Raw genomic sequence first — 25,017 nt, 5'->3', positions numbered from 1 at the left:
CAAAAAAAAAAAAAAAAAAAAAAAGAAATCATTCTGTCATCTTCCTAAGCTCGTTCGTTCCCTCCACAATATCACTCGCTCTCGATTTTTGAATACCTTCGCGTTGTTCTCAGGAAGCCTTTTGGTTTATCTCTGGGGAAAAAACCCTAGAAGCTGGCAAAACAAAACAAAACACGCGAGTGAGGATCATCATTCCGATTAGAATCCAGCAATCCATTTTTTTTCGGATATCCCTCAGTCATGGCGACTCTCCCATTCGCTGATCTGATTTAAGAATCGACGACGCTGTTCTGAGAATTTCTCACTTCGATCATGCTCAAATCGGTTAGGCCAGATTGGGGAAATAGCTTGTGTTGAAGGATCGATATGACAGATAAGGTAGATTCCGGCGAATTCGCGACAGAGAAGAACCCTAAGGAGCTCGTTTCTACCAAATTGGAGTTATCTTCGAATGTAGAAGAACTTCTCCCGATTTCTCGGTATTGTTCCAATCTCTCTCTCTCTCTCTGGCATAATTTTGGTGGTTGAATAATTCCGTTGCAGAATCGACTTTGATTGGTCTTTAAAATTGAATCAGAGAGCCTTCAGAAACAAAGGATACTACAGATCAGGATGGTGTTAACACTGTGAGGAAGCACAAAGGATGTAGATGCAAGCAGTCCAAATGTTTAAAGTTGTAAGTTCATCTCAGGAATCCTAGAAATTGCTATTGTTAAAGCTGCTAGAGATTTCTAATAGTATAATGTTGAATTGAGAATTTCTGAGTTCATCTGCTGTAGAATTTATTGTGATGGCTTTAAATTAAGCTTGAATGATGCATTCTTGTATATTTTGTTTGACCCTTTGGTTATTAGGTACTGTGATTGCTTTGCATCAGGAGTGGTATGTACCGACTGTGATTGTGCTGATTGTCACAACAACTCTGACAACTCTGATGCCAGAGAAGCAGCTCTGAAGAGTGTATTAGGTCGCAACCCAAATGCCTTTAATGGAATGTCTTTCAGCAGCCTAATTGACAAGCAGGTATCTTCTTTAGAACTTATCTTCACATCTTTTCTGATGTGTAAGTATTTGGAATGATTTGCACGCTTTGTATTGTAGTGTAAGGCTGCACCTGATACTAAACTTGGACTGCTTTCGAGGGGCTGCAAATGCAAAAGAACCAGGTGTTTGAAGAAGTACTGTGAATGCTTTCAGGCTAATGTTCTGTGCTCAGACAACTGTAAATGCATCGACTGCAAGAATGTTAGTGAAGTTTTCCAGCCTTCTGTTTTTGCCCCGGGACTAAACAATGGGAAGCGTCACGAAGGATGTGATAATCCAGAGAAGAAGATTGTATGTGAGAACATTGTCAATTCTCTAGGAATCATTTCTCCTAGCAGAGACAGTTTCGGCTTTAACAGCAGCCACGACACTGCTGGCAGTATGAATAATGCACCTGGGTTTTCTGCTCACAATTCCCCGCAGGTATACCAAAGAAGAAGACACCGGGAGCTACCTCAGGCAAGTGATACATACTACCTGCTTCATAACAAATATGCACTTTTGGGTTTTATATCCACAAAACTCATTTTTTCTCTGTCCGGAATAGCAGCGTAGTTCTTGTCCAGCTCTGTTATTTTCGATACCTGACCCCTCCATTCAAAATGCTCTGGGTTCCCCTATGTCTAGCTCTCCCTCTCCTAAGCTTCCTTACAGGTTCTTTTTTGTACTTTTTAAATGATATTTCCTCATCCTTCACCTCATTATATTAGGTGTTTTCTTAACTGGATTTGCATTGTAACACCAGTAACAAAAAGCCACCGCTGGGATTTACTTCCACACTTGTTCCGGACTTGGGAGATATATGCTCACTTCTCTTAGTAGCATCTGAATGTGCTACAGTCGATGCAGGTATCAATTGTGTCTTAAAATATCTCAACTTTATTAGATCTACCATCCTGTCTTTGCTTGGTTTCATCAAACATACTTCCTTCAAAATTGTAGAAGACCAGAACAGGATTTGTATAAAGACTGATGATAAGGTAGGCAACGAGTGCACTGAGCTATTGTGTGAGTCTGAGAGCGGTAATGTAGAAGAAGAAATAGAATCATTTGGAAGATTGATCGAACTGATAGATGCTCAATACAATGGAGAGGAGGGTTCTAATAAGTGTAAGACCAAGACAGGTGTCAACGAAACAGATATATACATAGAGCAGGAAAGGGCAGTGCTTGCAACTTTCAGAGACTGTCTCCAGAAGTTCATCAAATCGATACTGGATTCATAAGAGGTAATAATAGTTGCATCTCATTTTGTTGATCCATCATCCATCCTCAAAGTCCAGTTACTATACTTTTAGTTGCTATTTGTGACAGGTCAGGTTCATTCAAGAAGCAGAGAGCTGAATCATAATTAGCCATGAAGCTGAGACAGATCAACAATTTTAAACCACAATAAACACAAATCAATATAGGAATGGAGATAACGAAATACCTAAATTTACTACTCCAGGTTTATTATAATGAATAACCAAATTAATTGAGCGATGACTGATTGAGAGCACACACACTAATCAAATACTAATACATTTTTGCTTAATCTAAAATATCTCTCACTCCCAAATAGCAACCTCCATGAATCCATCCTCCGTTGCACATCCCCTGAACATCCCATTAGAGTTAAAACCACAAACCACCTCTCCTTTATTCGACACAGCGATAAGTCCAGCGAACCCTTCGTCTAGTCGATGCTTGATGACGTAATCAACCGCTTCCTGGAGGTTAAGTCCTTTGTACTCCATAACAGCCGACACATCACGAGCTAGCGTCGCTCTTATGATGGCTTCTCCTTCTCCCGTACATGACACACCACAGAGCTCAGACGCGTACGTCCCGGCTCCTATAAGCGGCGAGTCACCGATCCTTCCCATCATCTTGTTCATCAGACCACCTGTTGATGTCCCGGCTGCACACCGTCCTTCCCCGTCTACCACCACGCATCCGACTGTCTCGGGCGCATAAATGCTGATCGGAAGACCGTTCATTTGGATAGGACTGTCTGTTGCAGCTGCACCGGCGCATCCCATGGGTGGAATCCGGTAATCAAACTGGTGAAAACAAAAAAGTTAGTTAATGAAGAAACGTGCGATGAATAAATGAACGGTGAAGATTTAGTCAAATCGATGGTTATATACCAAGATGGAGTTAGCTTCCTTGGCCAACTTGAGCATTCCTACGTTGTCGTCCGTGACGAAGTAATCGTTGTCCACAATTTCAACTCCCTTTTTCCAAAAAAAAAAGAACCAATCAGTTGTGTCACTTTAAACCGAGTGGTTAAGAATAAAAAAGAGATTGAGGGGAGGGGGGGGCAAAAGAGTAAATAAGAAGAAACCTGTTTACGGGCGAAATCCTCAGCGCCTGAGAAAGCAAGGTAAGAGTGGGGAGATTTGTCCATGACGAGACGAGCAAGAGATATTGGATTCTTCACGGTGGTTATCCCAGAAACGGCACCGCATCGTCTCTTCGTACCGTCCATTATACTAGCTTCCATCTCAACCGTTCCTTTCTCCGTCAAAGCAGATCCACGGCCTGAATTAAACAGAGGATCTGTCTCCAATTCTCTAATCTGTGTTCATCGTTAAAAAAAAAAAAGGAAAGAATTCAACAAAACAACGTAGAAGAGTTAATGATGAAAAACAATAATTATGAGAGGAGAGAATATAACGTACGACGAGCTCAACGACGTCAATGGCAGAGACATTAGAACGCAAAGCTACTATGCCGAGATTAAGACAACGAGTCAAAAGCTGTTTGGCCTGTTCTTGTCTCTCAGCCGGAAGATTAGGATCGACTCCGGCACCACCGTGTACTGCGATTGCCCACCCACCCATAATTATGTCTTATCTCTTTCTCTGTTTGTTATTATGTATTTATGTTTGTGTCTCACAGTTAAAACCGAGAATGATGGGAGAAACGTAGAGTCCCATTAGGTCATTTATATAGGCCTTTTACGAGAGCAAGCAGGAACCCACATTTTTTTTAATTATTAATTCACGTCTTATTTTTTTTTTAATTAATTACTGTACACCCCAACCTGATTTTTATTTTATTTTTATCCTTATTTCTTTGTTTTTTTGTTTTTTTTTTCTGTTTCTTAAAAAGGAAAAATATCTTCCTTATATGTTTCCTTTTCAGTTAATTTGTCAAACAATTCTTCCCTTTTCAAACCACTTCAAAATTTAAAATCAATTTGGGATTTATTTTTATCATTTTTTTGACTTGATATAAGTATTTAGTATTTACCAATAATTTAATTGCGATTGTTAACATTATGTTTTTTCTACTATGATATCTTAAACTATACAAAGAAGTCTCCTTCGGAACTTGCAGCTGTTATGTTGAACTCCACGTCAGGTCTGTACCATGCATGAAGGGAGCGATAACTATTGGTTGTTAACTTGTTATTCATTTTTTCTATTATATTCTTCCGTTTTTCTCACAGTTGTCTTATTATACCATGCAGAACATGGCGGAGGAGTGTTTTTAATCTTTTTTTTTTTTAAATGATCAAATGTGTTTTTGAGATAAAATAACTGTTTTCTCACAACTTGTCAAATAAAGAAATTAAAACTCCAAGTTGGAATGCAATTTCCCTTCCGTATGTTTATCTCTAATTGTGTGCTAATCGCGTCAATACTCATAGCTCAATATTATGTGTAAAGTTTATCTTCTCGATTACAATATTTGGGTCCAACTCGACAGGTATATCACACAAAATTCCTATTTTTATTATTAATCTTACGTAATTGTATGCATCAGATATTTCCATATATCAGATGTATATCGATATATATATACATCGAAACAAGTCATCTTTTTTGCGTCAGATACGCACCAAAACATTTCCTCATAGTCATATGCATCGAATCTATACAACTCTCTTTTCTTTTGTAAAACATAATGTTTATAAAATATAAATAACCGATCCAAAAAGATTAGACAAATGTCGACAAGTTGATTGGTCTATACTAGTAGTGGTATATAAAATCATTCCCAAGTCCGAACGCAATTCGATTCGAGTTTCCTATAAGTGAAGTTGTGAAAGTAGTTGTGTGGCACGCACTTGCTAGTAATTAGCAGAATCCTATGCATTAGGCATTAGCAATATTAGTTATTTACCGCAGGATTTGTGTCTAAATATGTTTATTTATTGTTAGCCAGTCACATCTGTCTTGTCCCTCTCACCACAAGTTTTGAAATCTCCGAGATTTTCTCTCCATGTGTGGAAAAGGACAGAGCCTAGTGACTTTGGTTTGTGGATTCCAATAGATTCCATCACGTGACAAATTAACACCATTTAGAAAGACGTCTATTCTCTTTAGTGCCTCTCCCATCTCTATGGGTCAATTAGATCCCCTCCCCAACTCTCGTGGAATCTTGTCCTCTCAACAGTGTTTTGATGACCCCACTTTTGTCTTCGTATACGAGCTTAACAAAATGAATTTTGGTTCTCTGCTTCAATTACTTTTTATAGAAAAATATTTTCAAATACCCTAAAAATATTAGTCCAAGAAACACGAGACTAATTGCAATAACAAATGTTAATTTTACTTCATCTCTTTCTTTAATAGATCTATAATTTATAAGTTTTTTAGCCCTTTGTTAAAAAATGGTTTGTGAAAAAGATCTTTTTGTATGATTCATTTAAAATATCTCTGAAACGGTGCAAAACTACAAATCGATTATAATATAACTAGGTGATCTTTATATACGGAAAAAAAAACAAAAAAAAAAAAACAAAAAAAACATAAAGAAGTATTAATCAAACTGGATGCCAGCAAAAAATTGTAGTATTAGATAATGATCGATACTAGTCTGTCTGTGAAATAATATTTTTAAGACATTTTTGAATTTAAAACAGAAACAAATTAAACCACACTTGACCGCAATATATCATATGTGGTGTTTAAATTAAAGACACAGCACGCCGCAATTTTATAGATGGCTGAACAGAACCACCCACGACCACTGCTTTTCCGTCTCTCCTCCATTCATAACAGATACCACCAATAGAAACCAAACATGACACCTTGATGAGGTTATTTAACGATGTTTTTGTTTTCTTCGTGTCTGTTAAACGTTACTAAGAAGTAAAATCATAGGCCAAAATAAAAGTGGTGAGTCAAGAAATCTATGAAAAATCAAATAAGACCTATATATAAGGTGGTTGTTCAGAGAACTTGTGACCGGCTTGGTTGTTTCGTATATCTAAAAACATTGGGGCTTTTTTTTTACAAATTAAACACAAAGAAGGAGCCCCAAAAAAAAAACAAAATCTCAAAAGACTCTTGCATTTCCGACGTGTAAACTTGTTTTTAGTTTAGAACCTCACAGGAGAGATAGGCTTATCTTACTAGATTCCACGTGGCATTTTCCAACTGGCGTAAGTAAATATTCGAGAAGGAAATCTCCAAGAAGAAGATCAAAATCCACTCAACTTGACGATCAAAGGCTATCTCTCTTAACCAAATTCACAACAAAGAAAGAATAGTGATCGAAGCTCATGGCGTCTCTTGCAACTGTCGCCGCAGTGAAACCATCAGCCGCCGTAAAGGGCCTCGGCGGTAGCTCACTCGCTGGAGCTAAGCTCTCCATCAAGCCTTCCCGCCTGAGTTTCAAACCCAAATCCATCCGGTAATCAAAACTCTTTATGCTACTAAAACCACACTTTCATAGTTCAAAATTTGCATATAGTTTCAATTAGCTTGAGCTAGGTTGTTCATTGTGTAATAGGGCTAATGGTGTGGTGGCTAAGTATGGAGACAAAAGTGTCTACTTTGACTTAGAAGATTTGGGTAACACAACAGGTCAATGGGACTTATACGGCTCTGATGCTCCTTCTCCTTACAACCCTCTTCAGGTTTATCCATCTCTTACCACATATCTTTAACGTTTAATACTTCAATCAAACAGTATTGTGTGACAAGATTCTCTTCTTCTTTGCTTACTTGTAGAGCAAGTTCTTTGAGACTTTCGCTGCTCCATTCACAAAGAGAGGATTGCTCCTCAAGTTTTTGATCATTGGAGGAGGCTCTTTGCTTACTTACGTCAGCGCTAACTCCACCGGAGATGTTCTTCCCATCAAGAGAGGTCCTCAGGAGAAGCCTAAGCTCGGTCCTCGCGGCAAGCTCTAATTTATTTATATTCATGTTTTCGTTCTCTTCCTTCTTCTAAAAACTCACAACATTTCTCAATACTGCAAACCCTTTTAAAATGATTTTGTGTATATTCTGTTTCTCTCTTACATTTGAATTGTTTTCTCTTCCCCTAATTTTACAAAACGAACTCTTTTTATTCATTCAAGAGTATCGCCCCGCCCTTGGACTTCTTGTGTTTCCAAGAGACTCAAGATAAAAAGCTGTCTTCTTGTTGTTAGCCATGATCATGCTTGACACTCTGGTCAACAGTTTCTTGCCTGAATCTTTTAACGGTGCGTCGCTCTTTTCTTTCTTCATTGGTTCACTAGTTTCGATATTCCATTGCATTACCTGAGACAGTGAGATCGTAGCCTTATGCTTCTTCGGTCTCTCCTCTAAAAGACAAAAGTTTTGTTCTTCTTCCTTCATTGGACTCTCTGTTTCCTTCACTATATATCTCTTACAAACCGCGGGTTCAGGTTCTTGCGTTAGCTGATCAGCTTCAAGAACATCTTCTATTCTTGACCTTACCGTGTGCGCCAAGCTTTCAAGAACTCTCGAGTAACTCTCCAATATAGCTAACCCTATATCCTGCAAAAACCAAATTAAAGATTTATCTTAAAACAGAACACAAACAATTATATGTGTAATGTGATTTAGTATTAGGTTATTTGATTGATTACTTTGTTGAATTGAATCTTGCTGATGTCAAGTGTGGATTGAGAGGTCCCTGGGAATTCTTGTTTGATAAGTTGCAAGATGGTTTCTGCTCTTTCTTCTAACTGTTGTCTCTTCTCCATACTTAAATTTGTACTCCATATTGGAGACGACGACTTGTTATCTTTCTGCTCTATCTTTCTCTTCCATATCACACCCGAAGCTTCGAATTTGTTCTTTAAATCAAGAATCTTGTGCTCTGATGATAAATCCATTTCAAGAAGGAACTGCTCTGCATCAAACATGTCTAATGTTACCATTTTGTAGATCATGTCTCCAAGACTAGCTTTCCCATTCTGAAGTAACAAAAAAGAAAAAAGACATCAATAAGGATGCCAAATAAAAAAAGCAACCATCAGCGATGATTCGTGATGGGTCATTAGGTCTCAGACTTTAGGGTTTAGGGTATAGAGTTTATACCTTAGGAAGTGCTTCAATGTAGCTCTCAGGGATCTCCATTTCAAATAGAGCTTCAGCGTTTATGGCCATTGCGAATTTAAGCACTTGGCTCACACATTCTTTCTGACTCAGTAGAAACCTTTGTGACGTTTCAGATAAGCCTTTAGTTGGAACTTTCACTACCGGGAGCCACCATTTATCGTCACTCCTGGTCGAGTGACTGTTTTCAGATTCCGGGGAATCGGTTGTGAGATAATAGAACTCATCTTGATCTTTAAATTTATCAAGACAATCCTTCATAATTTGTGACATTTCACAATCTTTAGTCCTTTTGATGCAAATACAAAGAGGCAATTTTAAGTATGTCATGTGTTTTAACTTACAATGAGCATTGCATCGAGTTTCTTAAGAGTAGGAATGTTGGAGACAAGATCTGTTCTCTGTTTTGTAGTCATTACCTACAAAAGGAAAGATTAATAATTCAGACATACAGACTTATAAACTATAATAAGAAGGGGGAACATGTATTTTCAGAAACCTCCATGGAAGATCCATTCTCGTTAGTTTGGTGTGTTGGAGAGAATTCAACTATATGATCAGTAACAGAGAGAAGCCATCCCATTTCTCTTCCCCACAGCTCTTTTCTATCCTCAGATATTGGCTCTAAACGCCGTAGGTCTCCAAACGCAGAAGCTGAAAGATTTGTGATTGCGTTTGATAATGCCAAAGCTGACGAGAGACCTTTGCTTCCTCCTGACATGTCTTCTCCTAAAAGAAGTTTCGCAAACTTTTCTTGCATCTGCTTCTTTTCTGTGTAATGCAAAATAACAATGACTTGAATTAGCTTGCGACCCACGAAACCTTATTCAAGTAATGAAACCTAGACATAAGCATTAATACAAATGTTTTTGTTTTCTCTTGCCTGAATCTTGCTGTAATTTTCCGTCAGTTTCTTCACGCGGCTGAGGTGGCTCATCCTTAGCCAGAGGCAGTCGGAGCGGTAACACCGTCGTCAGTACGCTTGAGGCTGCCGTTTTCTTGAAAACGGTGCCATCTTCAATGTCTGGATCTTCAATCCTCATGGCGGAATCTGAGTTCCATCTCTTGAAATGCCTTGAAGATGAGTTCTTCTCCTTCACGTTCTCTAAATCTAACAATCTCGACTTGTAGCCATCTTGTTCTTTATCACCACCGGTTCTCACCATCTCCATGATTTTCTTAAATCTAACGAGAGATTCTCTGTTTTTGGATCTCTCTGTTTTTTCCTCTTGAAACAAATAGGAGTTTTTAGGCGGGAGAGGCATCAAGAAAGAAGAAGAAACAACAGAGTTGTTTTGCATAGAAATTAGAAGAACAAACTTGTTAAAACTCATGAATGAAACCGTATGGTAATAATAATACTAGAGGGAGCAAGCATGGCAAATCCAGAATAGCTTTTTTTATTTGTGAGATTGACTTCTGTTGATGCCTCGTTAGATTACTAACTAACTAACCGATTTGTTGTCCCTCGATTTAATTTCTCATTTACAGTTATACAAACCAATTTAGGATTAAAGTTTACATTTAGAAAAAAGAAACATATTTTTTGAACTTTTTCACTTTACTATTTATAAACTGTAACCACGTAAGTATTTATGCACTTTTTGCATTTGAAGTTCAACTGAGATATCAATTTCGAACTTTTTTGCTTTATATGCTACATTATAGTTTTTCTAATTCTACTTTTAAATGATTTGATTTGATATGCCACACCGAAGTAATACGTACTTTTTTTTTGTTTTGTTTTTAATATAGGTATATTTCTCTTAATTAATCCAAAAGCCACTGAATTATCTGAATGGAACCACTCATATATAATCCCAAAATGATACAATATCTCACAATTTTATTGGAAACAAGATCTATTTACAAAAGGGAAAAGAGAAATAAAGAACAGCTTCCTACACAAACAAAGCTACTAAACATGGATGTGAGTTGATGATTTAGAACCTAAAGACTAAAGAGTGGTGGCGCCTTTGAAGATGAGGAAGTTGAGAGTCCCCAAATGAAAGTAGATGAAAGTCCCTTTAGAATGTGTGAAGAAGCACCCAAAATTGGTTCCCACCACACATTGCCATCCACTTCCATATCTCTCATCAAACTCCTGATGATTTTGAAAAGAAGTTAACACCAATTAAGTTTTATATTAGCCAGAGAAGAACAAAAGCTACTAAACTAATGAACCTTCTTGATGTGAGAAGCGATGGATGTACAGTCAAAGACATCAAAAAGATCGAGAGATTGAGAAGCAACCCTCATTGCTTGCATTTGCATCTTCACTGGCATGTCTGTCTCTTCCACTTTGGCTTTCCCTTCCAACATCTTTTAACTATATATCCCAACTCAAAAAAGACTCAAGATTTCTATAAATCAAAAAACAAGAACTGATTCCTTTTTTGAAGATAAGTGACATAAGTCGTAAGGAGAAGATAAAATGAAACGTATATGTCACCTTTTGGACAGGTTCTAGGGTGAGAATCATTCACATGTTCTGTCTCTTGTCGTATTCTCTTTCTTCCTGAGTTTAAGGAAATACGTTAGATTAGAAGATATTTTCTTCTTCTTTTAGGTCATAGACTCATAGTTATGAAGAGAGAAAATACTAACTGTGAAAACCATAAATATGGATCAGATCGGCTCATGTTCTGATTTTGATAATTATATTGCGACAAGAGCAATACGAAAATAAGGGTGTGTGTGTGATGATGATTGATGAGTCATCAAAGTTGTGGGGAATAATGTGTCTGACTTGTGTCCACGTTGTTTTCAGACCTCTGATTTTGAAAGGATAACGATGGAGAGGCTCATGTATATCCCCATCAATTCTCTTCTCAGTTGAGAGTTACTCTGAAACTTGCATGTGAATATATTATATGCGTCGGCTCTCTGTTTCCGTTTCTTGTTAAATGGGCCGACAAAACTAAGGCCCAACCTTTAAGTCTTTAAGCCGATATGTAAATTTTCGGTTTTTAATTATCAAACTAAACCTATAAATCGTTTAAAAAAAAAAAAAAAAAAAAAAGGCATCCGCCGAATATGGATTGGACCGTGATTTCGAGGTTTGGTGCTGAAAATCACGAGACGTTCAGATGTATGTGTAATCCTTTCTATCTTTTTTGGAATTTTTTAATTTAATTTTAGGATTTGTTTGTTGGAGTTAAAGATATTCTTCCTTTAGGTTGTCACACATAATTAACCCTAGAGCTGTTCTGTTGCTAAGTGAATATTTTGTGTTTTTTTTTTGTTTTCCCCTAATTAGCGTTTCGATATCGAGGGAATCAAAGCACCACCAGGGGCCATTCCACTGAATACCTACGACGGTCAACGGGATCATCTTGATCCATTGGTCAAGCGTTATGCTAGTGCGGGGCTTCATCGTTACAATATGTTGGAGGTAATTTAAGAAGAACTTGTCTCCCCCATCATATCCATCTCTTCTTGGTGTGTTGATATATCAACTTCCAAACAGCATGCTTGTCGTATATATATAATCACCTTCAACTTCTTCTTTCTCAGGGGACAAACTTCAAGCTCGAGGCCGTTACGAAATTCAACAAGTTGCAGAATTTTGTGTCCCCTTACTACATCACTTTGCTTGCCCAAGATTTGGTTAGCGGTTCGCATCAAACTTTTCAGGTTCTTGTTGATGAAAAAGGTGTCGGCAGGTTGGACATGATCGTTGAAATTGCTAGACCTAAAGGTGTGACCACCAAGGAACCCCCCATACCTTGTGATAGTTTTTCAGTGGGTGATAAATTGCCTGAGTGGCCGTCGCCGGATTCTTTCAATGATACAAAACGATTTTACCTGGTGAAGGAATCGGAGTTGCAAAATAATGATTGGATTTATCTGTATTTGGAACTTGTACTCTGTGCAATTGATAGGGTCGGAATCTCAGATAGCGATCTGTCCAAGCTGAGGATTGTCAAAGCGGTGATAGAAACCAAGGAAGATATGATGCCGCCAAATGAGAGACTCAAAGCCAAAACTGCAGTGGTCTACATAACTTTTAAGGGCATGACCAATGCTCAGGTTGCTGGTGAGCATGATGAACGTAAAGCAATGGTTAGAAGAATCTTCAATGAGGATACAGGACGCTTGTCTCTCAGGGGTCACTTGATTGCAGAGAATCCATATGTAAACATTGACCCTGTTACTTTTTTCAACTCTCACGCGCATACAGAAGCTGTGCGTCGTGCTCTGGAGCTGCCGCTGCCGCCGTATATCCGTTAACCTTAATAGTTTGATGGCAAGAGATTTATATAAATTAATCAGTTATTTTATCTGTTTCGCCGAAATATAAATTAATCAGTTATTTTATCTGTTTCGCCGAATGTGATTTTTGTTTTTTTCTTTATCTTACAAAAAGAAACATAGAGGTCACAAGTGCTTGAGGCTTGAGCTACCAAAACTATCTCAAGTGCTCGCAGTTCGAAATTTGAATAGAGATCTGTCGGATGGTCATATTTTCTATGTTTTTTCATAAATTTTAACAACCTGAATACAGGAGAAAAAAAAAATCTAAATTATTATTTTGGTTTTGCTTTTGGCAGAGTCTATAGAAGTAGAGATGAGCACAATCAAATTTAATACACCTTATATAACTCATAAACAATACAAACTTATGGATTAAGGATTCTTTTGTAGGTAAATTAGCCTGTCCAATTTGACATTTAACTTCTTTCATATTAGAGAGCTTTTGTTTTTATAAAGACACCTAAAAGTTTAAATCAACTAGTACCATACAACCTTATAGTTCCATCATAGCATTCCACTAATCAAAAGTTTAAAAAACCAACGGTGATGCCAATGTAGAAGAAACATCTAACAAATCATAGCTCGACAAGTAAGCTCACTCCACGGATACTCATTTATTCACTCACTCCCAAAACCTAAGCCATAGGTCTAGATTCAATCTCGGTATGCCTCAACCACAAGACACCCGTTACTTACCTTTATTTTTATTTTATTTTTCCCCTTCTCATTCTCTGTTCTTTTTACCAACTCTGAAGAATGACACTCCTAAATTAGAAGATCTCTATCTCTATCAACGGTCAGTATCTTACTTCTCCAGCTACGGATAATTTTCTCGTCACAAAAAACAAAACTCTCTTGTTAGGTTCTGTCTTATTCCCCACGTCAAAAATGTCTTTAAACTCACCACGTTCTCTGTTCTGATGAGAAAGTCTCTGATTCTCTACTAAATTCCCAAAACATAGATCTCTCAGTTAGGTCGAGTAATTAGTAAAAGCACGATGCTTTCCACGAAGTCGGAATCGGACGTAACAAGCCTCGCGGCTTCGTCGTCGTCACTATCACGATCTTCAAAACGCATTGTCTACTACGTACAAAGCCCGTCACGTGACTCTTCCACCTCCGTTATACAGCCTAGTCCGATGGACTCTCCCACACACGATTCCTCCTCCTTGGGAAGTCACGCTCGTAACTCATCGGCAAGTAGATTCTCCGGGTTGTTGCGATCATCGTCTTCAGGGAGAAAAAGCGTCAGGAAATGCATGTCTAACGAGAAAGAATGTAAAGTTATACTTGAAGAAGGCTCGTACGATGAAGTGGACGACGTGACATCTATAAGAAAGTGTCAAGCACTACTTGCTGTTTTCGCTTTGGTGGTTCTCTTCACCTTCTTATGCTTCATCACATGGGGAGCTAGTAGACCGTACAAGGCTCAAATCTCTGTAAAGGTTAATAATTTATGATTTTTGTTTTAAGAAATATATTAAAAGAATTATTCGAGAAATTTGTGGATAGTGATTGATAAAAGTGATGCAGACGTTCGAACTACACAACTTTTATGTTGGTGAAGGATCAGATTTCAGTGGAGTACGTACCACAGTGCTTACTATAAATGGAACACTAAGAATTAGTATTTACAATCCTGCTCCAGTATTTGGTGTTCATGTTAGTTCCACTCCAATCAATCTCTTCTTCTATGAACTCCCTATTGCCACTGGTCAGGTAATTTTAATTTTTTTACTAGTTGGGTTTGGATTTTGTTTTCGGATACATATGATTTGGTATGACACATATTATCTTTTAGCAGTTGGAAGAACATTATCAACGTAGGAAGAGTCGAATAATGGAATCAGTGGTTATAGAAGGGAGAAGAGTTCCATTATATGGCGCCGGAGCAAGCCTAGAGGCCACGGAGAGAGGTGGAAAGATTCCGGTGAAGCTGAGATTTGAAGTTCAGTCTAGAAGTGATGTGGTTGGCAAACTGGTCAGGATTTGGCACACTAAGCGAATCTCATGCACATTTGTCATCGATGTTGCTAGTAATAAGCCCATACCGTTGAATCAGAGTTCTTGCCGCTATACATGCAACACGTATTGAAATATGATGTGTAAATATTTTGTTTTGGTTATGGTATTTCATATTTACTATTTTACTATTTACTATTTACTGGTCAATATTCAAAATAAAGATTTGTTTGATTAATACTCCCAAAAAAAGATTAATCTTAATTAAATTCCTAATTAAGCTTCCGCCGTGAATCATGGTGAGATTTACACTTCAGAAACACTCTCTTCGTATCAGAACGATCACTTCTTCGTCGACTTTTCAAAATCCGACGAGTACCCAGTAACAATCATGTCGGTAAAACCAAACCCCAATTCGAAATTTTCAATCTTGTTCACTTTCGTCGTACTTCTCAGTTTCTTAATCGTCGTGGTCCGTTCTTCTGATGTCGGCGTCGAAGGTAACGAAGCCGGATCCGAGGGAGATTTAGACGATTTGGAGCAGCTTTTAGCGGTGGATGAACAATTGCAGAAAGAGAGACCGGAGCAACAATCTGAAGCGGAGACGGTGAGTAAGGCCCAGAGGATCGTTGTGGAACTCAACGGAGACAATACGAAGAGGTTGATCGATGGGAACGAGTATGTAATAGTTTTAGGTTATGCTCCGTGGTGTGCTAGGAGTGCGGAGTTAATGCCGCGATTTGCGGAAGCGGCGACGGGTTTGAAAGAGTTTGGTAGTTCTGTTTTGATGGCTAAGATCGACGGTGAGAGGTATTCGAAAGTGGCGTCGCAGCTTGAGATTAAAGGTTTCCCAACTCTTCTTCTGTTTGTTAGTGGCACATCTCAGCCTTACACTGGTGGATTTACCTCGTAAGTTCTTTTAATTGATTGCGAGAGCTTTGAGCTTCTAATTTAGGGGGGTTTTAGTGTAATCTGCGTCTGATGATAGGGACTAAGCATAGTCTGAGTGGTAATGGATTTGGTTGTGATTTGTTTGTTGGTCTTGTTTTGTGTTCAGAGAGGAGATAATGATTTGGGTGCAGAAGAAGACTGGTGTGCCTACTATTAAACTTGATTCAGTTGATAAAGCTTCAGGATTTATGAAGAAGCATCTTACTTTCATTCTCGGACTATTCGAAAACTCTGAGGTACAGAATTCAGATGGTGATCCTTGGATAGATTCATTTGTTTAGACTAAGACTGGTTTTATGTAATGTAATTTTGGATACGTTGTTTCCTCAGGCTTCTTCTGGATATGATGAATTTGTAAAAGCTGCGTCATTAGACAATGAAATTCAGTTTGTAGAAACAAGAAGTAGTCATGTCGCCAAGCTTCTCTTCCCAGACCTTAAAACCAACAATGTGTTTGTAGGATTGGTTAAAACTGAGGCTGAGAGGTACACTGCATACGGTAAGCTCCCTGATGTTATAATATCCCTCCCCCTTATTTACAGCCTGAGATCAGTTATAAGTTTGAAATGGTGCTTGTTTTTGTCAAATTTATTTTGGCATATGCAAAGCTTACTCTATTGTGTGGTATATTATTTTCCAAATTATGAGTCTTATGCACTGATCATGCAGATGGACCTTGCCAAGCCGAGAAGATATTGGAATTTCTGAACAGTAATAAATTCCCGTTGGTTACAAAACTGACTGAATCCAACACCGTTCGTGTTTACTCCAGTCCAGTCAAGCTTCAGGTGAGAAGTTTACACTTAACTTGTATCCGATGTTAGTTTTCATTCTATCTTTATTGGTTGTTATGTTATTTGCACTTACACTGTTGTGGTATCATATTCTTATTTAGGTTATGGTCTTTTCGACGATTGATGACTTTGAAACTCTTGCTCAGTCTCTAGAAGATACTGCAAGAAGGTTCAAATCAAAGGTATTTTCTTATACCAAATCATTTAAAGGCCAAATGGACTTAGTAAACCCTCTATTGTATTTATGTGTATGCTATGCCTTGCAGCTTATGTTGATATATATTGACATATCAAATGAAAATCTCGCAATGCCATTCTTGACCTTATTTGGGATAGAAGATGCAAAGAAAACTATTGTAAGTTGTCTCAATAAGCTCTTATACTTGTAGGCTATGCATTTCTTGATTTACTGATAAAGCTACAAACCACAGTGATTAATATCAAGTTCTTTAACAGGTTGCTGCATTCGACAACAACCTGAAATCCAAGTTTTTGCTCGAGTCAGATCCATCCCCTAGCAATATAGAAGTACAAACTTCTTCAAAACTGATTGTTTTACCTTCATAGACATTTGCAAAACTCATTGATGTGATGTATATTGAATTTTGCCAAGCAGGAATTTTGTTCAGGACTTGCGCATGGAACTGTTTCACCTTACTATAAGTCAGAGCCAATTCCAGAGAATGTGAGTCTGAAAAACACATTTTCTTCTATATGTTATTTTAAGGATGATTATAATGTGGATAAACGATGGTTCTTCACATCTGCAGCAAAATTCAAGTGTAGTGGCTGTGGTCGGCAGGACTTTTGATGAACTGGTCTTGAAGAGCCAAGAGAATGTTATTCTAGAGGTCTGTAAATAGAGCCCTTCTTCTGAACGAAATTCTTGTTAAAGTAAATTATGAAAATGGATGTAACATTGAGTATGATCATGGAAACAGGTACACACACCATGGTGTGTTAACTGTGAGGCTGTGAGTAAACAAGTTGAGAAGTTGTCGACGAAATCCAGCGCGAAGGAAATGGCTGTTTTTATCAACGGAGAGTTGAAACCAAATGATCATTCTACTAAAGATGAGTTATAGAGCATCTTGGACTCTGATCTAGGGATCAATATAATAGTTTGTTGAAACAAGAACTGTAATGGAGCTTTTGAGGAAAGTACACAGTATGACATAGAATGAAAGATAGATATTACACAATGTTACTGTAGTTATAGCGAAGTTGAGAAAATTTGATCTTTTTCCTCGCATTTATATTTACATTAATGACATCTTGCAAAATTTACCACAACCTGAAGAGATTAAGAATGAAATAAGCGACCAAAAAATCCATACAGCAAAAAAGGTAAGGAGCCCAATTCGTTTTAATTGCAGAAAGAAACAAATGTGCTTATGCTAATCGATACACATCATGATAATGCCAAAAAAAAAAAAAAAGCTCACTCTTTAAAACACAAGTTCTTTCTAATAAACCTTGCAACAAAGTTGGTTAGCATTCACAGCCAGTTGATCTCTGTTGCCGAGCCCCAGCTACATCAATGGTGTCCGGAAGGTACCTGCGAGGCATTAAAACAAACAAAACCGAGAAAAGTTCAAAGCATTTTTGAGAGTTGAGATGATGTAGGTGTTTTGCAAAAAGTGTTTGGACTTACACTTCTTCTTCAGGTTCATTCTTGAGAGCATTTTTGGCAATGCATTCGAAAGCTGCATCAACATTGAATCCTTCTTTGGCTGAAGTCTCGAAGTACGGAATGTTTCCCTTGGATGCACACCAAGCCTTTGCTTTTTTCTCAGAAACCTGAAAGATGAGGTATCTCTATTTTAGCATAAATTTGTCAAAACTCTTACTTCACTTTAGAGAGAAGGATCTTATTTACCACTCGGCTCTTTCCACCGTCAACATCTGTCTTGTTCCCCAACACAACAAACGGGAAGTTTTCAGGATCCGAAGGACTAGCCTAAACACACTCAATAAAAACCAATTAAGTCACTGATATCATATAGAAAACGTTCCAAAAGAATATGATACAGTATGTATGAGGATGTTGTTTGTAACCTGGATCAAGAACTCTTCCCTCCAGTTGTTAAGATTGTCAAAAGATTTCATAACATTGACATCATTCACAAGAACACAACAGTCCGCTCCTCGGTAGAAAGCAACACCCAGACTTTGAAACCTTTCTTGCCCAGCAGTATCCCAAATCTATACATGGGAACACAACATTACTTTATTCCTATTTGTATTTGAACACTGAAAACACTCATCTTCTTCTTTTGATTAGAACTTGGATAACTCTTTCTCAAAACCTAAACTAACAAACCAAGAAACTACACTATGAGCAACAAACCTAATTAATCACATATATATAGTATTAGATAAACACACTCAGTTAAATTTTTACCTGCAAAGTGAACAACCTGTCATCGATTTGGACCTCTTTGGTCAAGAAATCAGCTCCAATGGTAGCTTTATACTGATTACTAAATTTCCGATTCACAAACCTAACAAAAGAAGATAAAAACAACCGAATCACATAACAAGTAAAAATCTCAGATCCTGAGGAGAGGAGTATAATAGAGAATACATACTGATTCATCAAGGACGTCTTCCCAACCCTGAGCGAGCAAAACGTAATAATCAAAAATGTGTCTCCATCAATGAGCATCAAAAATCAAAAAAATCCAGAGAGAATAATAAGACAAAATAAATTAGGAAAATTTACCCACTGTCTCCGAGAATAATAACCTTGAGAAGCACTCGCCGCCCAGAAGCCATTGATGCTTTTAGACAAGTAAAGTTTAGATTTTTAGAGAAAGTGGTTTGTTGGTTCTTCTTCTCCGAGGGTAAAGGCACGAAAGTATTATTGGCCAATAACAGCAATACAAATATTTCACCTTTTTATTTTAACCCGTGGATATCGTTTGGATATTACATACTGTTTTAGATAATGGCAAATTATAATTGGAAGAGAACAATGCAAACGCAAGAATTGAATAGTAACAATTGTTTATGATTCAGTCTGTTCATATTTTTTTAGTCTCAAGCTTTTAATTTCTATGACAATGAATTTAAAACATGTACACTTTTTTTTTTTTTGTTGGGGAGAATCATGTTTTTTCTTTTGATTTCCTCTCTCTCTCTCTCTCTCTCTCTCTCTCTGGGAAGAACCACCAAGCTTTCTCCTTTCTCTATCTGCTCTGCCTCAGTTCCATTACCTGAGTCTTGCTTGTTTTTTTCACTGCATTTACTCTGCTGCATCCGCAACCGATTTTCCTTTGTTATCTGGTTCGCTTGTGGGCTCGGTGGCTTCCAGTTTCCTTTTCTCCAGAAAATGAAGTCGGTTTCGCAAAATCTACACCAGAACGTTACTGATATGATTATACACCATCTACTAGAAGCTATTCTCGAGTTTCACATTACTGAGGGACGACATACCTCGAGGTGGGTCTCCAGAGATTTTCTCATTTCTTCCAGCTTAGTCTCTGACATATTTGCATAGGCTTGAGAGTTCTCACCAGGAAGGCTGTGTTGAGGAAGTGGAGACGGGGTAAAGGATGAAGGCTGAGTTCTATGTGATTCAGTTGACACTTGCTCTGTACCAGGAATACCCGGCGACCTTAACACAAAAGGGAACAACAATATTTGTCAATTTATCCCTCTACCACATTGAAAGGAGTTAAATGAGAAGATAGCAAAAGTTAAAATAGCTGCAGAACATGAATCCCCAGTAATATGAAGATCACATGTACATGTATCCTTTGATCTTATTCAAATCCTAAAGCTTCTAAAGAATCTTAGTTCGATATTTTCCTATTTAGACCATGCAGTCAGAATCCTACGGAACCTAACATTTAAATAACCTTACAAGTTCTACAACTCGGAACCAAGCAGATAGTCAACAGATCAATACGTACCATGCTACTGTTTTTGCAGATGGGTAAACCATTGATTTCCCGTACATGGAGGCTGCAGAGGCAGCTGCTTGAAGCCTGGCGTGGTGCCTGCTCAAATTATCATTGGAAAAGCCAGCAGAAGAACTTGTTTCGGAGCCCTGGTTACCTGAGCTTGATGTACCTGCTTCGATGTACACAAAACTAAACTCAGACAATGTTTCATGTTCCAATATCAAGATGCAGCAATATGCTTACCCTGTTGGGAACCTTGGTGTAATCCACGTTGGCCTGCGGCTGCAGTTGTGGCATTCTCAGGAGGTACAACAAGTGCTCTGCAAGTAGGACATGTCTGCTGTCGCTCCAACCATGATCGAAGACAATGCACATGAAAGAGATGCCCGCATATTAGTTTCTTCGCATTTGTCATCTCTTCACGGCATATGATACATGTAGCATCACTTCTGCATATTAGAAAGAAATGAAGGACCAATGACATAAGAAGCCATCCAAAATGCAGAAGGCCAAATTCAAAATTGTGCCTACTTTTAAGTGGAGTCATAAGAAAGAATGTGATATCTGAAACTTACGCAACAAGTTCTTCAGGAGTTGCATCAGGAAACCTGTCGTTCATATTGGACGTGATTTTACGATAACGAAGGTAATCGGAAACACGAATCTGGAAGTTCCTGAAGGTTTCGTAGAGCTCCCGTAACAAGTGCAAAGGCACACCATAGTTCCTAAACAGATAATAAGAATATTAGTAAGTCCAACAACAAAGAGTCATCTACCAAGTCTGTCTAAGCATCTTTGATTCAAGATGTTTCATTGTGCATTATAGATTCCTTAATAAAATATAACTCGAACAATAAGAGAATAATATGCAGTAATTGGATGGAAAAACTTACATGAATATGACAAAGAAGAAGCAGATATACATGGACAAGTGAAGCAGGTCACGAATAAGCTCCAGATAGAAAGTATAAACTGGTTTCTTCTCCCATTGACCATCCATGATCATATCAGTGACATAGAAAACATACTTCACAAAAATAGCAACAGTTGTTGTCGCCAGGATCATATACCTATAACAGAAACTTATCATCAGCTACACAATATCACAAGTACAAGTGTCTTTGGTCATCCTAAAGATCAGAGAGGGAACACTAGCACTAGAAAAACATATGATAAGATGAAAATTACACTGAGAAGCAGCAAAAGCAACTTACTCAAATGAGAAGAAGAGAGAAACGGAAGCCTGGCGAGTCTGAATCAAGTGACGAACAGAACTGTACATAAAGAGACTATCCACAAGAAGAAGGAAACCCATAAAAGAGACAATACGAACATGAGAGAGCTTAGAAACAGAAGGAGTAGTCTCAATGAATTCAACTCTTTTCTGAGCAAGCCAATGTAAAGCCTTGATCAAAAGAAGAGTCACAACCAAAGGAAGAAACCCACTAGAAAAGTCCTGTCGAAAGATAGTAATAGCAAAGAGAATCTCCATAAGCTCTCTCCAAGCTTGCTCATTTAGCCTCTCGACTTCTGCTTCCCTAAGTGATCCCAAGAAGACGAATTTGACCAAATGCCAAAGACTAAGCATAAGAACCAAACACATATTGAGAAGCAGCACCAAACTGATCTTTGAGGTTGATAAATAAACCGTAGCTGGATAAAACTGGCCTCTACTGCTGAAGGCATGATAAATTACAGCCAGAGTCGCTGTAAAACTAAGGCCTGCGTATGTTCTTAGTCGTATCATCTTCTTCTTCTTCTTCAACAATTTCAAAGATAGATCTGTGAAAAAAATTATAACTTTGGAAGTAAGGAGCGGATTCAAATCCAACGCACAAGGGAATCAATCGAAGAGATCGAATTAAAAGAAGCAAATTTGAATTGATCCAATCACTAATTGAGAAGATTGACAAGAGAATTGTTAAAAACTCGAATCTTTGAATAGAAAATATTAACCTGCAGCGAATTGGGAGGAAGGATGTTTTCTAGGAGAGAGAATTAGGTTGATATCGGAATCGCGAGGGGAAGAGAACGACAGTGACGGCGGAAAAAAAAAACAACGATGCGGAGGAGGAAAGAGCCAGTTCGCGGTGTTTCTATGTTTTTCCGATTAAGACCAATTTGTTTAGTTCTTCTCTGCTGATTTCTATAATTCCAATTATACCCTTGCTTTCCTTATTTATTACATCACTACAAGTGATGCAATTTATTGTATTTAACTGTTTCATTACTCGATTGGGTTTTACTTTTTGGATTGACAAATAGTGCAAAGGATCTGGATTGGTTTGCATAGGCTAAGGTGAAAGAATCCAACATGATTAGTCAAAACCGGGACATCAATGGATGTAATTTGTAAGAGGGGACGTATGAAGAAGAAGGCTAGTTGAAATGAAGCTGCAAATGTAATGATATTTCAACAAAGTTCAAAACTTTTTTAAGTGAATAACAAAAACGAAACAAAACCCATAAAACATAATGTATCAGATCCTCAGGAATTGTGCAATCTTCAACTAGATGAGTACGAAAAAGCTAAGTTTTACTCCTTCCTGCGATTACTTGTACTGCCTCTTTATGCTGACGAAGCTGCTGCCTTGTTTCTTGGCTTGGCTTCAGTACCTAATTAAACATATAAATGCACAATTTAAATCCCCAATTTGAGTGGTGAATTAGAAAAGAAAACTCAAAATCAATGAGAATCAATGTAAGATTAAGTAAGTACCTTCTCTGAATCCAGTCTTGAACCGACGGGGAACATTACGGAGATACCTCATCCTTCCGGTACCAGTAGTCTTCCTCCTGATGGCCTTCACACTCCAGTTGTCTATATAAAATCAAAAGAGTTTAATAAGCATTCATTGATCTTGCAGCAATCACACTCGTTCATATATAAACTAACACACTAGTGGGACTATCAGAATATACAACTATCAGAATTGACTAGTGGGACTATCAGAATATGCAACTATCAGAATTGAGTTAAGGGACTAAAAAATGCACAACAAATCTCTCTAATTTGAACGGTAATTACAATAACACAACAAATCCTTTGTATCAAAGACATCCAAGAACAGATAAAGTTACTACACTTCAAGAAATGATCACAACTAACAATCAAGTCAATAGAGCTACAGACACGTACGTACGAATAGATAAAGCTTGTCCTTCTGATTACACAAACTATGCAAATGCAAAACAAGTTCAAACGAAGCACTGACCAAAATGGAGAATGAACATTAGCATACACTAATGCAAATCTAGATCGAGAAAATGAAACAGATTGGGATGTAAACACAAAAAATGAATAGTTTCTTACAAGTCCTCTTGCGAGCAGCAGGGTAAGCACAAGCCGAGCAACGACTCTTCTGGATGTGGAAACTACGACGACCACATCTCACACAGAGAGTGTGAGACTTGTTCCTCCTCTTACCGAAACTTCCTGTTCCCTTTCCCTGAAATACTCAAAAAAAAAAGGTCCACAACAAAAGATCAGAACAATGGTTCCAAGGGTACAATCGACGAGAATGAGTAGCGAGAAGAGAGAGAGAGATCACCCACCATTGGAGCGAGTTGTGTGCAGAGAAAACCCTAGGATTCGGCTTCAGAGAAGAAGAAGAAGCTCATCTTTTAGTGACGGCCAATTTATATGAAGGTGCGATTTCTGTTTCTAGGGTTGTAGTTAAATTAATGGGCCTTTGTATGTAACATAAATGGGCCTAATTGCAAAATTGTAACTTATTTTGCCCATCAACAAGGTTAAACAAACTTTTCAAACATATAGAAAGTATATACCTTTTTGTTTTTCAAAGATTATTTCTGCTGGATTAGTTTTATTATAAAAGAAAATCATTTGAAAGGTGATTTAAAATTTTTATACACCAACAAATGTTTTTTCTTTTCTTTTCATGTGAACTTCTGAAATATACATTTATTATGGAAGAGTACAACTAGTGTTTAAACAAACACACTAACCTCCTAAAACAACCTGAGGATAAGTTATAGAGAGACAAAAGACGACAAAAAAAAAAGTTATAGAGAGACAAAACACACTGCTAATCCTACACAGAAGCAACGATTCATGAGTTAAATAACTTGGATATTCTACCTATGTTTTTTTCTTAAAACCGCACACTTAAACTGATATAGTGTAGAATTTATATATTTTTTTTTTGTGTGCCATATGGGAGGGGTCGAATTATTTTACACACATGATTGTAATCTTAAAAAAAGAATTGGCTAGACACAAAAACCAGGCAAAATTTAAATTGAGAGATGAGAGATGAAATGATTCATTTGTAAGAACTAAGAACGGGGTTGTGGTGGATGCATGATTTAAAATTGTGAACCAAATTGTGCTACAATATACGTAAATATGATTTCCTTGGATGATCCTTTGGTATGGAGTACTTCGGATGTATGTAGTATGCGTATATGGGTTTTCTTTTTTATGTTTTAGACTCTTTGTTTTGTTTTTTTGCCATTAAATTTTCTCAAATTTCTATGCAAAAATTATTTTAATTTAATATTTTTGACTATTTGAATTATGCAGTATTTGTTTTTTATTGATTAAACTTTATTAGATAAAAAAAAAAAATATAAATATATTTAATATTTTTGTGTTTTATACTTTTATATAGTATATTAAATTAATAAGATAAGGACATAGAAAGTATTAATAAATTGAGATGGCAAAGATTTTATATTTTCCCGTTATATATGGGACATTTTTTTTTTTAGTTTACTCTTTTTCGTTTTCTTTACTTTTTTTAAAAATATACTAGATTTGAATCTAGCGGCTGAGAAGCTGCCAACTGT

The 25,017-nt window shown here is 37.4% G+C and overlaps 11 protein-coding genes across 14 annotated transcripts; 5 read left to right on the top strand and 6 right to left on the bottom strand.

Moving 5' to 3' along the window:
- On the top strand, positions 50-2,329 carry LOC104765449 (protein tesmin/TSO1-like CXC 8). Its single transcript, XM_019240700.1, has 8 exons — positions 50-479; positions 578-676; positions 855-1,023; positions 1,102-1,264; positions 1,436-1,503; positions 1,595-1,698; positions 1,790-1,893; positions 1,987-2,329. The coding sequence occupies exons 1-8, from the start codon at positions 367-369 to the stop codon at positions 2,268-2,270; spliced, it is 1,104 nt and encodes a 367-aa protein (XP_019096245.1). The 5' UTR covers positions 50-366; the 3' UTR covers positions 2,271-2,329.
- On the bottom strand, positions 2,396-3,947 carry LOC104765450 (probable isoaspartyl peptidase/L-asparaginase 2). The gene is made up of 4 exons (XM_010489163.1): positions 3,711-3,947; positions 3,374-3,607; positions 3,177-3,263; positions 2,396-3,089 (listed from the first exon to the last, which is right to left on the bottom strand). Exons 1-4 carry the CDS (start codon positions 3,870-3,872, stop codon positions 2,595-2,597), a joined length of 978 nt encoding a protein of 325 aa, XP_010487465.1. The 5' UTR covers positions 3,873-3,947; the 3' UTR covers positions 2,396-2,594.
- LOC104765447 (photosystem I reaction center subunit VI-1, chloroplastic) lies at positions 6,457-7,287 on the top strand. Its single transcript, XM_010489159.2, has 3 exons — positions 6,457-6,675; positions 6,775-6,901; positions 6,996-7,287. The coding sequence occupies exons 1-3, from the start codon at positions 6,545-6,547 to the stop codon at positions 7,173-7,175; spliced, it is 438 nt and encodes a 145-aa protein (XP_010487461.1). The 5' UTR covers positions 6,457-6,544; the 3' UTR covers positions 7,176-7,287.
- On the bottom strand, positions 7,198-9,499 carry LOC104765448 (rop guanine nucleotide exchange factor 13-like). Its single transcript, XM_019240725.1, has 6 exons — positions 9,217-9,499; positions 8,833-9,104; positions 8,678-8,752; positions 8,316-8,588; positions 7,862-8,191; positions 7,198-7,769 (listed from the first exon to the last, which is right to left on the bottom strand). The coding sequence occupies exons 1-6, from the start codon at positions 9,497-9,499 to the stop codon at positions 7,341-7,343; spliced, it is 1,662 nt and encodes a 553-aa protein (XP_019096270.1). The 3' UTR covers positions 7,198-7,340.
- On the bottom strand, positions 10,130-11,047 carry LOC104765446 (dynein light chain 1, cytoplasmic-like). Of its 4 annotated transcripts, none has more exons than XM_019241118.1 (4): positions 10,941-11,038; positions 10,786-10,851; positions 10,518-10,696; positions 10,130-10,437 (listed from the first exon to the last, which is right to left on the bottom strand). In XM_019241118.1, exons 3-4 carry the CDS (start codon positions 10,653-10,655, stop codon positions 10,291-10,293), a joined length of 285 nt encoding a protein of 94 aa, XP_019096663.1. In that variant the 5' UTR covers positions 10,656-10,696; positions 10,786-10,851; positions 10,941-11,038; the 3' UTR covers positions 10,130-10,290. The 4 variants fall into 4 exon arrangements, with proteins under 4 accessions (XP_019096663.1, XP_019096665.1, XP_019096664.1 ...); XM_019241120.1 differs by having other exon boundaries at positions 10,518-10,662; XM_019241119.1 differs by having other exon boundaries at positions 10,518-10,662; positions 10,786-11,047.
- LOC104767550 (UPF0725 protein At1g19060-like) lies at positions 11,340-12,653 on the top strand. Its single transcript, XM_019241122.1, has 3 exons — positions 11,340-11,424; positions 11,593-11,727; positions 11,850-12,653. The coding sequence occupies exons 2-3, from the start codon at positions 11,719-11,721 to the stop codon at positions 12,564-12,566; spliced, it is 726 nt and encodes a 241-aa protein (XP_019096667.1). The 5' UTR covers positions 11,340-11,424; positions 11,593-11,718; the 3' UTR covers positions 12,567-12,653.
- LOC104765445 lies at positions 13,442-14,748 on the top strand. The gene is made up of 3 exons (XM_010489156.1): positions 13,442-14,035; positions 14,124-14,309; positions 14,395-14,748. Exons 1-3 carry the CDS (start codon positions 13,589-13,591, stop codon positions 14,683-14,685), a joined length of 924 nt encoding a protein of 307 aa, XP_010487458.1. The 5' UTR covers positions 13,442-13,588; the 3' UTR covers positions 14,686-14,748.
- LOC104765444 (protein disulfide isomerase-like 1-6) lies at positions 14,824-17,549 on the top strand. Its single transcript, XM_010489154.2, has 10 exons — positions 14,824-15,461; positions 15,610-15,739; positions 15,834-16,002; positions 16,173-16,291; positions 16,399-16,479; positions 16,564-16,653; positions 16,754-16,825; positions 16,914-16,982; positions 17,068-17,148; positions 17,239-17,549. Exons 1-10 carry the CDS (start codon positions 14,944-14,946, stop codon positions 17,380-17,382), a joined length of 1,473 nt encoding a protein of 490 aa, XP_010487456.1. The 5' UTR covers positions 14,824-14,943; the 3' UTR covers positions 17,383-17,549.
- LOC109124487 (ras-related protein RABG3c) lies at positions 17,613-19,169 on the bottom strand. Its single transcript, XM_010489153.2, has 7 exons — positions 19,023-19,169; positions 18,889-18,915; positions 18,702-18,801; positions 18,356-18,502; positions 18,177-18,257; positions 17,952-18,097; positions 17,613-17,855 (listed from the first exon to the last, which is right to left on the bottom strand). Exons 1-7 carry the CDS (start codon positions 19,073-19,075, stop codon positions 17,789-17,791), a joined length of 621 nt encoding a protein of 206 aa, XP_010487455.1. The 5' UTR covers positions 19,076-19,169; the 3' UTR covers positions 17,613-17,788.
- On the bottom strand, positions 19,287-22,328 carry LOC104765441 (ERAD-associated E3 ubiquitin-protein ligase HRD1A-like). Its single transcript, XM_010489152.2, has 8 exons — positions 22,162-22,328; positions 21,420-21,987; positions 21,099-21,275; positions 20,781-20,930; positions 20,449-20,654; positions 20,215-20,374; positions 19,736-19,916; positions 19,287-19,652 (listed from the first exon to the last, which is right to left on the bottom strand). Exons 2-8 carry the CDS (start codon positions 21,950-21,952, stop codon positions 19,545-19,547), a joined length of 1,515 nt encoding a protein of 504 aa, XP_010487454.1. The 5' UTR covers positions 21,953-21,987; positions 22,162-22,328; the 3' UTR covers positions 19,287-19,544.
- LOC104765440 (60S ribosomal protein L37-3) lies at positions 22,573-23,869 on the bottom strand. Its single transcript, XM_010489151.1, has 4 exons — positions 23,761-23,869; positions 23,519-23,654; positions 22,925-23,026; positions 22,573-22,821 (listed from the first exon to the last, which is right to left on the bottom strand). The coding sequence occupies exons 1-4, from the start codon at positions 23,761-23,763 to the stop codon at positions 22,775-22,777; spliced, it is 288 nt and encodes a 95-aa protein (XP_010487453.1). The 5' UTR covers positions 23,764-23,869; the 3' UTR covers positions 22,573-22,774.

The sequence above is a fragment of the Camelina sativa genome, chromosome 19, assembly GCF_000633955.1.
Source record: "Camelina sativa cultivar DH55 chromosome 19, Cs, whole genome shotgun sequence".
In the NCBI taxonomy this organism is placed as follows: domain Eukaryota; kingdom Viridiplantae; phylum Streptophyta; class Magnoliopsida; order Brassicales; family Brassicaceae; genus Camelina; species Camelina sativa.
The sequence above is the reverse complement of the archived record's forward strand: the minus strand, read 5'-3'. Positions and strand labels throughout refer to the sequence as shown.

Coding starts and splice junctions, on each gene's coding strand:
- LOC104765449 (XM_019240700.1), top strand. CDS start 367: ATGACAGATAAGGTAGATTCCGGCGAATTCGCGACAGAGAAGAACCCT. Junction 1,024..1,101: donor GCAGCCTAATTGACAAGCAG/GTATCTTCTTTA, acceptor TTTGTATTGTAG/TGTAAGGCTGCACCTGATAC. Junction 1,504..1,594: donor GACACCGGGAGCTACCTCAG/GCAAGTGATACA, acceptor CCGGAATAGCAG/CGTAGTTCTTGTCCAGCTCT.
- LOC104765446 (XM_019241119.1), bottom strand. CDS start 10,655: ATGTTGGAAGGGAAAGCCAAAGTGGAAGAGACAGACATGCCAGTGAAG. Junction 10,438..10,517: donor TCGCTTCTCACATCAAGAAG/GTTCATTAGTTT, acceptor CAAAATCATCAG/GAGTTTGATGAGAGATATGG.
- LOC104765448 (XM_019240725.1), bottom strand. CDS start 9,499: ATGGTGAGAACCGGTGGTGATAAAGAACAAGATGGCTACAAGTCGAGA. Junction 8,589..8,677: donor AACTCGATGCAATGCTCATT/GTAAGTTAAAAC, acceptor CAAATTATGAAG/GATTGTCTTGATAAATTTAA. Junction 8,192..8,315: donor ACATTGAAGCACTTCCTAAG/GTATAAACTCTA, acceptor TTGTTACTTCAG/AATGGGAAAGCTAGTCTTGG.
- LOC104765445 (XM_010489156.1), top strand. CDS start 13,589: ATGCTTTCCACGAAGTCGGAATCGGACGTAACAAGCCTCGCGGCTTCG. Junction 14,036..14,123: donor AGGCTCAAATCTCTGTAAAG/GTTAATAATTTA, acceptor AAAGTGATGCAG/ACGTTCGAACTACACAACTT. Junction 14,310..14,394: donor TCCCTATTGCCACTGGTCAG/GTAATTTTAATT, acceptor ATCTTTTAGCAG/TTGGAAGAACATTATCAACG.
- LOC104765441 (XM_010489152.2), bottom strand. CDS start 21,952: ATGATACGACTAAGAACATACGCAGGCCTTAGTTTTACAGCGACTCTG. Junction 20,931..21,098: donor TTCTTCTTTGTCATATTCAT/GTAAGTTTTTCC, acceptor TTATCTGTTTAG/GAACTATGGTGTGCCTTTGC. Junction 20,655..20,780: donor ACTCCTGAAGAACTTGTTGC/GTAAGTTTCAGA, acceptor TCTAATATGCAG/AAGTGATGCTACATGTATCA.
- LOC104765450 (XM_010489163.1), bottom strand. CDS start 3,872: ATGGGTGGGTGGGCAATCGCAGTACACGGTGGTGCCGGAGTCGATCCT. Junction 3,264..3,373: donor AGGATTTCGCCCGTAAACAG/GTTTCTTCTTAT, acceptor TTTTGGAAAAAG/GGAGTTGAAATTGTGGACAA. Junction 3,090..3,176: donor AGGAAGCTAACTCCATCTTG/GTATATAACCAT, acceptor TGTTTTCACCAG/TTTGATTACCGGATTCCACC.
- LOC104765447 (XM_010489159.2), top strand. CDS start 6,545: ATGGCGTCTCTTGCAACTGTCGCCGCAGTGAAACCATCAGCCGCCGTA. Junction 6,676..6,774: donor TTCAAACCCAAATCCATCCG/GTAATCAAAACT, acceptor ATTGTGTAATAG/GGCTAATGGTGTGGTGGCTA. Junction 6,902..6,995: donor CTCCTTACAACCCTCTTCAG/GTTTATCCATCT, acceptor GCTTACTTGTAG/AGCAAGTTCTTTGAGACTTT.
- LOC104765440 (XM_010489151.1), bottom strand. Junction 23,027..23,518: donor TGCTGCTCGCAAGAGGACTT/GTAAGAAACTAT, acceptor GATTTTATATAG/ACAACTGGAGTGTGAAGGCC. Junction 22,822..22,924: donor CAAGACTGGATTCAGAGAAG/GTACTTACTTAA, acceptor ATGTTTAATTAG/GTACTGAAGCCAAGCCAAGA.
- LOC104765444 (XM_010489154.2), top strand. CDS start 14,944: ATGTCGGTAAAACCAAACCCCAATTCGAAATTTTCAATCTTGTTCACT. Junction 15,462..15,609: donor TACACTGGTGGATTTACCTC/GTAAGTTCTTTT, acceptor TTTTGTGTTCAG/AGAGGAGATAATGATTTGGG. Junction 16,292..16,398: donor CCAGTCCAGTCAAGCTTCAG/GTGAGAAGTTTA, acceptor ATTCTTATTTAG/GTTATGGTCTTTTCGACGAT.
- LOC109124487 (XM_010489153.2), bottom strand. CDS start 19,075: ATGGCTTCTGGGCGGCGAGTGCTTCTCAAGGTTATTATTCTCGGAGAC. Junction 18,916..19,022: donor ATTATTCTCGGAGACAGTGG/GTAAATTTTCCT, acceptor TTGCTCGCTCAG/GGTTGGGAAGACGTCCTTGA. Junction 18,258..18,355: donor GGGAAGAGTTCTTGATCCAG/GTTACAAACAAC, acceptor GAGTGTGTTTAG/GCTAGTCCTTCGGATCCTGA.